At 39.5% G+C, this 12,133-nt stretch overlaps 1 protein-coding gene across 2 annotated transcripts in view; it reads left to right on the top strand.

Moving 5' to 3' along the window:
- ITGA8 (integrin subunit alpha 8) overlaps positions 1-12,133 on the top strand; it is a 183,672-nt gene that overhangs the window by 40,838 nt on the left and 130,701 nt on the right. For both annotated transcript variants that reach the window (XM_043882707.1, XM_043882708.1), the window contains exons 6-11: positions 222-267; positions 3,569-3,694; positions 5,106-5,150; positions 7,558-7,601; positions 9,037-9,093; positions 12,021-12,073. In XM_043882707.1, coding sequence (XP_043738642.1) covers positions 222-267; positions 3,569-3,694; positions 5,106-5,150; positions 7,558-7,601; positions 9,037-9,093; positions 12,021-12,073 — 371 coding nt within the window. The remainder of the gene's footprint in view (positions 1-221; positions 268-3,568; positions 3,695-5,105; positions 5,151-7,557; positions 7,602-9,036; positions 9,094-12,020; positions 12,074-12,133) is intronic.

The following is a 12,133-nucleotide window of genomic DNA, read 5'->3' as shown; positions in this document are numbered from 1 at the left end:
TGCTTACCTAATTGAATCTTATTAAAATTATTTAATGTGATAACACATAAATAACAAAGCTATAAAAGGAAAGAAAATGACTTGCATAACTCAGATATAAGAGCCTCTTTTAAAAATTATGTATGCAAATTGTTTGGGCAATGCTTATGAACAGTGACTTCTCACCCTTTAAAAAAACAAATCTCAGTTTTTCTATTGTTGTTGCTGTTTCTGTTTTGTAGAATGGAGACCTTATAGTTGGAGGCCCTGGAAGTTTTTACTGGCAAGGTATGTCCTGTTAGCAGAGAAGAAATCCCCTTGGTTGTTTCTAACAAGGAGATGAAACAGAAGTAGCATCAAGTGCTGACCTTTTATTATGTTAATTTTATCTCCAAATTGTTAGTTTCTCCAGTGAAGGAAGCATCCTTTCAGTTTGCATTGATACTCTGTGATATAAATGGTACTTTACAATACTGTGACAACTACATTCCTTTATTCATCAAGTGGGTATTGAGGCCATGCCAGACTTTGTGCTGGATGCTGAGGATACAGTAATGAGTAGGAACTTGCAGAGGTTACCATCTGGAACTTTTTGGCCAGCCTAATACTTGAGAAACTCCAGGCATGATACTAGCAAGGAAAGGTATGTCAAGACAGGGCTGTGAGAACGTAGGAGGCTTCTCTGGGGTGGTCCCATGCAGGGCATCGTGTCCTCTGAATGCTGGCTGCCAGATGAAATGTAACCTGTGCTTTGCAGTGAAAGCACCAAGTCCTAACCACTGGACCGCCAGAGAAGTCCCATGAATATGTTTATGTCTTCTGTAACTGAATAGGTGTAGGTGGATCCTAGTCCCTGAGATGGAGAACACTGGAAGATGGAAGACGATGGGTTGCGAGGGGGCTGGGGAAGGCAGATGATGAGTTTTTTTTCGGTTGTGTTGAATATGAACATGTTTGAGATGTCCAAAACTTTTCATGTAAGTATTTAGATGTGTGAGCTTAAACTCAGAGAAGATATCTAGGCTAAAATAAGAACTAGCATACTGGTGATAACTGAAGCCAGGAATGTGAATGGGATGCCTAAAGAGAGATTACAGAGAATACAGACAATTTTGGCTGTCAAGTTTAGAATAAAGATAGAGTAGCATATGAGAGAGATGAATAGCTGAGTGAAGTGTTTTTTGTTTTTTAATGGAAGACACCTGATCATGTTTAAAAAGCCAATGTGAAAGATACACGTGAGATCGATTTACGGTAAAATTTTACATGGAATTACTGTACTGTTTAGCTTAATTTCTAAGTATACAGCTATGAACATCAAAGAATTAACCTTTGAAGCCTTTAAACATTATTTTGTAAACTGGAAGGTAATAAATTTTATGCAGTGGTTGAATAAAACGTGTGTGTTTGAGAAGATTTTGTTTTAAATCACTTGATTAATTTCACATAATTCTTTCTTTACATTGATAAAAGGGTATGATACCGATGATAGACTGAAAATCAGCCATGTCTAGCGCACAGGGATTTGTCTGAGACAGATACTTTAAATTTTTACTCAGTCTTAAGATTATATCTATAGAAGCAACTAAAGGAAAAAGCAAAGACAGTGTGTTCATGGAAGGAGGGAGGGGGTGTTCAACTTTTACCCACAGAAATTTGGCACATTCTACAGACATTGTTCAGAAACGCATGTGCAGATACAATCAGCTTAATGTAAGAGCAGTCATTTCAGTCATGGCCACTTGGAGATAGTTATGGCCTGGTTTAACAGTTTTATTCTTTGGGAACTTCAAACAGAACGACTGTGGGAATGGGTGAATTCCCAAGGAATAATTTGGCTTTAAATTTAATATTCAGTGTTAGTTTCTTAAAAGCAGTCCTCCAGTTTTCTCCCAAAGAACATGAGGTCACACTTTTTCCTTAGATGTCCATAATAAATATGGGAATGCATAAAAGTTTTAGTGGAACATTGCTGGCCGTCTTTTTGATTCATGTCTATCTCAGTACAATCATGTTTCAAGACTTCTGATAGTGACTTTATTTGGGGAGATTAGCCAGTGTTCTTATCATATCAATGTTGGTGGCCATGGATTCTCTTTTGCTAAAACTCTGTATCTTACTGGGCCTCACTGCTTTCCATGGTCTTACTTTTATGTTTTGTGCATATATTTTAGCATAAAGTGTGAATGATTTAGAGATTATGTAATTTCTTCCTTTATCGTAAGCTGATATGTTTTACAATCTTTTAAATTAGCAAGTGATTCCGAGCTAGTACGTCTGTACTCTGAGAGAACACAAAAAGTATTACTAGAAGGCCAAAAAGGACCTTGTTTGTAAAGCAGAATTTTCCAACAGCAAAACCACGTGACCTTAGTGAATGTACTCAGACTCTTTGCAGAGGTCCTCAACATTTTTTACGCCAAGAACCGGTTTCATGGAAGACAGTTTTTCCACAGACTGGGCGTGGGGGATGGTTTCAGGATGATTCAAGCACAATAGAGTTCACACTCTTATGAGAATCTAATGCTGCCACTGATCGGACAGGAGGGAGAGCTCAATTGGTAATGTGAGCTGTGGGGAGCAGCTATGAATACAGATGAAGCTTCACTTGCTATCGGCCTCTTACCTCATGCCGTTCGGCGTGGTTCCTAACAGGCCACAGGCTGCTACACGGGCTCAGAGACCCCCACTTTAGGTCACAGTTTCCCCATCTGTAACAAGATACATTTTGGCTAGATGATCTCAAAGCTAGAGGATGTTTCCTATAGCCAGAATAGTCTGAAATAAAAATTTAGTCACGTACATTTTGCCTATACGTGTCTTCACTCTTAGATATGCTTATCATTTGGATGTGGAAGAAGTATGTAAAGGCAGGAGGACAACAGATACAATTAAAGGGTACAGGATTAACAGATGCAGACTACTATATGTGAAAAAAATAAGTAACAAGGATATACTGCATAGCACAGGAAATTATACCCATTATCTTGTACTGATCTCTGAAATATTGAATCACTATGCTGCATGCCTCTAACTAACATAGTATTGTAAATCAACAATATTTTGATAGAAAGAAGGGGAAGGTGAGATGAATCGGGAGATTAGGATTGACATTCACACCCTACCATGTGTAAAACAGATAGCTAGTGGGAAGCTGCTGGGTAGCACAGGAAGCTCAGCTCAGTGCTGTGATGATGACCTAGAGGGGTGGGATGGCGGGGGTGGGGTGGGAAGGAGGTCCTAGAGGGGAGGGGATATGTGTATACACATAGCTGATTCACTTCATTGTACAGCAAAAACTAACACAACATTGAAAGCAATTATACTCCAAGAAGAAAACAGAAAAAAATGTTATATAAAAAAATTACATAGTTCATCTTTGGGTCTTCTGTCAGCATGGAAAGCTCTAAGCAACTGTTAGTGACTTTACCTTGCAATTCTAGAGCGAGGCAGGGAAATTCACTGTCAGAAATGCAAAGCAATCTCATGATCATTTTCAGGAGCATGAATGTTGTTCAAATGCCTTGTGTCTGCGTGGGGAGGGCCTGACTCGCGCATTCATTCAGTTAACCTATCTGTTTGAGCACAGGTCAGGTGATCACGGCCAGTATTGCAGATATCATTGCAAACTACTCATTCAAGGATATCCTAAGGAAATTGGCTGGAGAAAAGCAGACAGAAGTGGCTCCAGCTTCCTACGATGACAGTTACCTTGGTGAGATGCATTGCTTGAGATATTGGTGATTTCTCAAAAGACACGCATACGAAATGTTGAGGCAAATTTTATCCCTCACTTATCTGATAATATATGGCACCTTAAGGAAATTTTCTTACTAGCTTGAAGTGGACTCTTAACTTTCTTGTCTTTTGATTCAGCTGTTATGTATAGTCGACATAGTTTGATAGCTATTTTATAGGTTCCCTGACAGTCTATTGCACATAAAATATTTTGCCAGTTGTAGCTATTGTGTATCAGTGAGGATACCCTGTGCTACCTGGGCAAAATGATGGTAGTCTTTTCCAGTTTCTAAAAAGAACACAAAACTTTTCAGTTGCTGAAATGTTCTCAAAATGTGGAGCCGCACAGTGCCATTTCATCACTATTGTTTCTTTGGTATTGTATTGGCATTTTGATTCCTTAATGAACTTTTAAAAAGTGTAGCTCTCTTTTATCAGCTTACCTCGTTTTAGAGCCAAGTAAAATTTGTGGGGAATTATCATCAAAGGTTCAAGTACAAATTGACTCTTGCTACGGGCACTTGTCATCAACCTCTGCAAGGCTTAAATCAAGTGCTGCTGCAGTTGCTGACCTTCAACACCCCTCTGAAAGGAGTTCAGGGTGGAGAGCAGAAATGAGGCACTCTATACTCTGGGAAAACTGGCAGAACAAGTCTTCAGATAGTTAGATATTCTCAGGAGATGATTTTATGAGCCCCAGTTCCTGTATCTCCTCATATCTAGAAAAGCTCGAAATTCCTTCATGGTGACGACTGCTCCTTTTGACTAGCAGAAACCTTCAGTGAAAAATTATGTGCTTGATTGCATATACTCCCCCTTCACCAAAATCGCATATATACTGACCTTCCTTCCTAGCTCTTTGGAGCAGTTGCTTAGAGCTATCTGACATGCTGTCTCCTGAGCTATAGTCCTCATTTTGCCCCAAATAAAACTTAATTTGCAGCTCTCACATTTTGCATTTTTCTTAGGTCAGCAACGGTATTAAGAAGTAGGCCTTTTTGGTGATCAGAAATAGCAAAACCTTAGGTAAGAGTTAACCTTTTAGAATAATGACATCTGATCATGATGAATCAGCAGCTCTTGAAATGCAAAGACCACCATTCACACCTAAAGATGAGCAATGGAACATTCCTACTTCTAAAAGGGACCTCAGAATCCAATCATGTAGCCCCACTCAGAAGGCGCAGATCTCTTATACTTCTGAGGTTTAGTGTACATCTTGGCTTGATTAGTTTTTCTATTTATAGAATTCTAGACTTTTATATTACAGTATTTGTCAGGATTTCTGCACAGAGCAGTGCTATGATAGTTCTTTCGTGTTTCTAGATTATAGATCATTTGTAAAGGCATCAAACGTCTGATTCTCTTGTCTCTTTTCTTTAAAACAGGATATTCAGTTGCTGCTGGGGAATTTACTGGGGACTCTCAGCAAGGTGAGAGACATGGTTGAAATCAAGCCATCTATAAAACATGGGGGAAAGTAGAGTGACCTGAAAAGCTCTTTTAGGAATGTGATTTTTAAATGATTCTGAAACTTTTAATCAACATTACATTTAAATAACTTGATAGCATTGTAGCCATATGAGGCTGCAGGCTCCAAAGTTCCTAGTATGATGGTTGATTTCTATTTTTTTCCCCAAACTTATTTTTTATTGAAGGAAAATTACTTCACAATACATTTCTGTTTTTTAACAAAATTCTGAATGTTTATGGGATGTGAGAAGCTGTGGTGGCCATGTATCTCAGCTAGCATAATACCCCTTCATCTTTATTATTTGACAAGTCCGATCCTGAAATAAGTCAACTCCATTTTCTCTGACCATGGTGTCTTTAGGTGCCCATAGTAAACATCCATACATGTATCTATACATGTACCCATGAAGCTGGAATGAAGTGTAAGACCTAGAATCTCTACTCAACACTGAACATCACTATTTGAATGGCTTTTGCAAACTTAATGTGCTTATACCTGACCTCCTGATCATTCCATTTAAACGTGCTCTCCCTTCCATCAGCTCCATCTCAGCAAGTGACAATGCCATCCTCCAAGCTGCTCAAGCAAAATACTTTGCAAGTCATCCTTGGATTGTTCCCTTTCCTCCACTCCCCACCCTTATCCAATCCATGAGCCAGTTCTGCTAACTAAACTCAAAAGACAGCCAGAATCTGACTCTCACTTCCTCCACAGCCCCCACTCTCAGGTCTCCATCAACACTTTTGCAGTAGCTTCCTAACTGGTCTCCCTGCTCTCGTCTTTGCCCTCCTATAGTCTAGATCCAGTAGGCAACTGGTCCTTTAGGAACAGAAGTCACATTGTGTTACTTCTTTGCTGAATGGTTCCCCAATTCATTCAGTGTAAATCCTGAGTCTTCACAATGACCTGAAAGACTCTGTTCATGAGATCCTGTTTACTGTAACCTCATCTCCTTGGCCTTTACTCCTCACCCCAGCCATCCTGCCCTCCTTGCTGTTCTTTGAATTCTCCAGACACACGTCTACCTCCAGACCTTTGCACGTGCTGTTCCTTCTAATTAGAATATATGTCTCCCAGATCTCCATAATATTTACTCCCTCACTTTCTTCAGTTTTCACTAACCTGTCATCTTCTTGCCAAGATCTCCCCAGCCATCAGGTAAATCGTAATTCCTTCCTTCTCCCAATTTGAGCACTCCCAGTACCATTTTACCTGCTTAGTTCTTCTACTCTACACTCATCCCCTTCTAATATGACATTTAATGGCCTCTACTTTTCAAATTAACTGCCTCTTCCAGCTCAAGTATAAACTTTATGAGAGTAGAGAATTTTGTCTTCATTCCCTGCTGTAGTCTGTGGTTGCCTGTCAATGTTGATTGAATGAGTGAATTTATTGATACTACTTAAAAGTCCAACATCTAAACCCAAATGAATCTTCTCTGATTATTAACACTCCCAGAGCATGAATGCCGAACTCTGCTAGAGTTTAGTATGTGGGGTAGAATTAATGCTAGAATTTGTGCTATACATTTAGGAGCAGGTTTGAGGATAAGGAAATTTGAATGGAAGGGGACTTTTTTCCCAGGCTCCCTTCCTTTAAATTAAACTAACATTTTAACCCCAAATGAATCAAAGGATAGTTTAGATTTACAGAACTGAGAACTGGAAAGATCTTTGATAATCAGTCAGTTCCAACTCCTGTCTTTTGTAGGTGACTGGAAAAAGTTAGGTTCAAGGATTGATTCTGGGTTTATGGAAGACCCAAGGACTAAAACCATTGCTTTCAGAATCTAGAGCCATATCATTGTACATTGGAACATGCGGCCCCCTTTTAACCAGAGTTACTTCTTTTACCTCTATTATCAAAGCTTCCTTCTTTGCATACTCTTGGCTATGAGGATTCCCTAGAATTCTGTTCCAGGGTGGCCAGGCTCAATCATTTATGATATGTGGTTTCTCCTTAGGTAACTGAAATTGCTTCAACACTGTCCCTGAGTGGGACACGAGATGTTATTTTGTACACTAGTACAGGAGACTAGTTCAGAAGACAGTGAAAGCTGGAGAAACCAGAGTAAGAGGTTTAACTGACAAATCACACACGGATCTGAGAAGGCAGGCTTATGTTCTAGAGGCTGAAACATGGAGGCTGTGGTGGAGACAGGTGATTCTCAAAGTACAACTTTGAGTCCCCTGTTTCCTTTTTCTGTAGCAGAGGCAAAGGCCAATGCAAAACTGTAACTTCAAACTTCTGGCTTTCTAAGTGATCCATGATAGTTACTTATTCAAGAAGTACCGTCTTTAGCTGATTTGTTGAATAGCTTTAAAGTGGACCATGTAATTGACCTTCTAAATGACTTCTCATCACAGAATTGGTTGCTGGAGTCCCAAGAGGCGCACAGAGTTTTGGATATGTGAGTACTGAGAATGTGTTGTAGGATATTTTGCATATGTGCAAAGAATCATTTTTTGTAATCATTTTAAAGATTTAAATCTCTGAAATCGTTTAAAGTGCCCTTAAAGATCCACACGTGTTTGCTTATGAAAAGGGAGACTAGATTCTTTCCTGATCCATGTATAGGATCAGCTCCATCATTTGTGGGACCCAATGTGAAGTGAAAATGCCTGGCCCCTTGTTTGAAATTCTTAAGGATTTTAGGACAGTGACAGCTGGGCTATCCAAAGGATAGGGCTCATCTGAGTGTAGGGCCCTGCCTGACTGCACAGGTCACATACCCATGAAGTTAGGCCTGTCCTTGTGCATAATTTGGGAGTAATTGCAGAGGATCCCATTGTTGACATGATCAGCATTTTAATATGCCTCACACAGTAAACACAATAAGGTCGATTGTTATGTCACTAGTGTGTTAGTTTTCAAGGGCTGTCATAAGAAATGACCCCAAATTGGGTGGCTGATAACAACATAAATTTGTCCTCTCCCAGTTCAGGAGGCCAGAAATCTGAAATCAAGGTGTGGTGGCAAGGTCATGCTCCCTCCCACACACACGGGAGAGGACTCTTCCTGCCTCTTCCAGCTTCAGGTGGCTCTGCCTTCCCTTGGCGTGTGGCAGCTTCATCCCCATCTCTGCCCTGGCCTCCGTGTGGTCTTCCTCCATCTATGTCTGTGTGTCCTCTCCTCCTTTTATAAGGACACCTGTCACTGGACCCAGGGCCCACCCTAAATCCACTATGATTTCATTTCAAGATCCTTAACTTTACTTATTTCATCTACAGAGACCCACAAGCTCGTCTTCCAAAGTTCTGGAAAGATATGAATTTTGGAGAGCTACTATTTACACCCATTACACTAGTTGCCATAAAAATAGGAAAGGAACATAAGTAGATCTTGTGAAAAGAAAAGCATTTAAAATAATTTTTCAAAGTCTGGTCAGCCTGTAATAACTATAGATTTTAGGCTGGCTGGATAGAATTTAAAAGGAATGTTTTTGCTATATGTATAACACTTTCAAATTTTCTTTTTTGCAAGAAGCCATAATCATCAATTTCCCATAATAGCATATGTACAGAAATGAAATTTAGACTAAATTTTTGATTAGATTAACTGACCATTAGATTAGTTGCTCTCAACAGTCTTGAATTCAAATATCATTTCTTTACATCCAATTAGTGAGTGTGCATTCTGTCTAAAAGGATTCCAGAAACCATAAACAAAAAGTTCAATTGAATTTTTTTTAAGATCATTCTATGGGCTTACTTATTTTTTTTACATATAGAGCCAACTGTTTATTACTTTTCACAAACATTTATAAAGGATTTAAGTTATACTTTTAAAAAAGTTCTCCAGTTCTATGCCAAATGAAATAACCTATCTAATTTCTCTGATTTCAGGTTTCAATCATTAACTCTACAGATATGACCTTTATTCAGAATTTCACTGGTGAACAGGTAAAGACATTTCAATGCCAAATAGTGAATGTCACGCTGCACTATTATAATATTCATATTATTCATTTATAAAATAAATATTTACCTAGTACTTACTATGTTCTAGAAACTCTTCTAAGCACTAGGAGTATAGCCATGTATCAGACAAGATCCCAGCTCTAACACAGCACTACAGGGGAGGCAGTTGAGGAGATAACAGTTAATTAATAAACAAGTATGTGCCCATGATGATTTCAGAAACTGCTAGGTGATGTAAAGGCAGAATATGCCCCCTAAAAGCTAGTGGGAAGCTGCTATATAGCACACAGAGCTTTGTGGTGACCTTAATGGATGAGATGGGGCGTGGAGTGGGAGGGTGGTCAGGAGGGAGGGGATATGTGTATACATACAGCTGATTTACTTCATCATACAACAACGACTAGCATAATATTGTAAAACAGCTATACCCTAATTAATTTTCCAAAAAGCCACTAATTGCTGAAATCCTAGAACAGTCCTGTTATGTTGCAGTGCTGAATGTAGTCTGCCTGGTGATTAGTTCTGGGTACCCACCTTCCCTCTGAGAAGACACAAGCTTCTTCTAGGTTCCACATATTGGTCAGAGTCAACGGGTCTGGACTGTCCTCCTGCCCTCATAGTAAATGGAACCCTCCCCAACCCCAAAATATATGGAAGATGACAAAGTCTCTGGTTCTGGTCCCTGCCTCCCAGGGACTAGATTTTTTCCCCTTACCCACTGTCACTGGCTAGGGTCTTATTATCAGTGGGTCAATTCTCTGAAAGCAGGCTGCTGGTATCCTGATAACCTGGGGTCATGCTTTATTCCCTGGTTTTCCTGGGTCTTATGACCTGTTGAAATTTGTCACATTTTTTTAAAGGATGAATGTGGCCCTGTTGTGTAAGGGAGGCAATTCTAAACTGAGTTAGTCTCTCTAGGCCACCAGCTTTCTCTCCTAACCACCAACCCAGGTTCTAGAAGCCTCACATTTGAATCTGGCCAAGTGACCGTCTTGGCCTGCTGGATCCCAGGAGGATCCAGGTTTAAGATCCTGAAATGCTCAGCTCTTAGCTAGACACAGAAATTTGGAATCATGTATTTGTCAAGGAATTTTGATAGTTTTTTTTAAGAATACAGAGCATTTTTGACATTTCTGCCCCAATTGGGGCTTTACTCTATGCATCACTGTGCAGTTTTCAACAAAGCATTTAACAGTGTCTCTAATGAGACTCTTGTGGTAAATACAGAGATATAACGCTGTGATGATTGTGCAGTTGGGTGAATTTATACATTTTGAACAACTATTCTCAAGTGGCAATAATTAATGATGTATGAAAACATGGCAAGACTTCTCTCGTCTTTTTGTTTTGCATTTTTACCATTAAAAACTCCTTAAACATTGTTAAATTTGGCCTTTCTGTAACTTTTCATCCTCAATACCACCTAGCTCTTCAATCTTGAACCTCAGAACTTAATACATAAATGATGAAATTCCTCTGAGTGAGGTCACACAGTACCACACAGGAATTAAGAATTTCACTACACGTGTGCAGAATAAAGAAAAGATGTGGGAGAAGTGAATTACTTCATGACACAGTCAAATGAGGCATTCATTTGCTCAACAAAGAGAATTTTGCACCTGGTACCCAGGGCTTAGTCCATAAAAATACTGTAGACTGGATGGCTAAAGCAACAAACATTTATTTCTCATGGTTCTGGAGTCTGAGAAGTCCAAGATCAAAGGGTAGTCAGATTTTGTGTCTGGTGAGAGCCTGCTTCCTGGTTCACAGTCATCTTCTCACTAGTCCTCACTTGGAGAAAGAGACAAGGCAGCTCTGTGGGGTTCCTTTTCTGTGGACATGCATGCCGTTCAGGAGGGCTCCACCCTCATGACCTAACTACCTCCCGAAGGCCCCACCTCCTATAACAACTGTATGTGTTTGGAATAGAGAAAAGAGGTGGCAGAATTAAATTACTGTGTTATACTTGTTAACTCATCTGTTTATTTCTTCTGCAAAGAGTACCTGGCACCTACCCTGAGTTACACCTGGTCAGACAATGCAGATACAAGAATGAACAACACAGACCAAGATCTCTGCCTTCTGTGGAGCACACTTCACAGTAGACTGTAGGCTGGTTAAATTTGGAGGCGATCGGATGCTAAATAAGCTAAGACGTTGGATGGCAGATGCGGAAATGAGAAACCCTGGCCATCAAAAACTATGGGCCAAATCTGAAAAGATTATAAATCTTGATAGCATAAGTTGAAAAACAGAAATATAAGCGCTTGAATGTGGAAAGATTAGGTATATGTATACTGGTTACACTCACAAAAGTCTTAGAAACCTTAACAGATGATAAACTCAGTTTGAATTGATACTGAGACATGGTTTAGCCCCAGATGAAAACCTTTTTATGCTTCAGTGGTACAAAGAGACCAAAGTAGAGAGTGTCTGTCCTACTTAACTTCTGTCAGCGTGCTCATGGGGTGTCACCTTTTCTTTGGTATTACATCTCTGTAAGCAAGATGGTGAGCTGCAATCATTTCCATGTGGGATTTCATATGGAAATGGAATTAGATTTATTCTATGATGTTCAAGATTGTAGAACTAGGCAGGAGGATTGAGGACTAGATAGTACAGAAGGACCAGTTTTAGCAAAGAGTATTCTACAAGTTGTATCTGCAAACTGAATGGATTGATTGTTGAACATCTCCAGAGGTTGTCCGAGCAGATGTCCGGGGCTGTTGGGAGGAACATTATGCGTTAGGTCAGGGGTTAAACTAAGTGACTCTTAAGACTCTGTCCACGTCTAAGGGTCTATGAATTTAAATGCAAAAAATGTGCTGCAATGTGGCTAATCTTTTCAGGGAAAATTGAAAGATGACTTTTTGAACACAAAATATGTTATTTATGGTTTTCCTTTGCAGATGGCATCTTATTTTGGATATACAGTTGCAGTATCAGATGTTAACAATGATGGGTAAGTTTATAAGAACTTCCTCACTCACTGAATATTATATTTATCTTTGAAGATGTTATA

This window comes from Cervus elaphus, chromosome 23, assembly GCF_910594005.1.
Source record: "Cervus elaphus chromosome 23, mCerEla1.1, whole genome shotgun sequence".
Lineage (NCBI taxonomy): Eukaryota > Metazoa > Chordata > Mammalia > Artiodactyla > Cervidae > Cervus > Cervus elaphus.
This window is presented reverse-complemented; position numbering and strand designations above follow the sequence as displayed.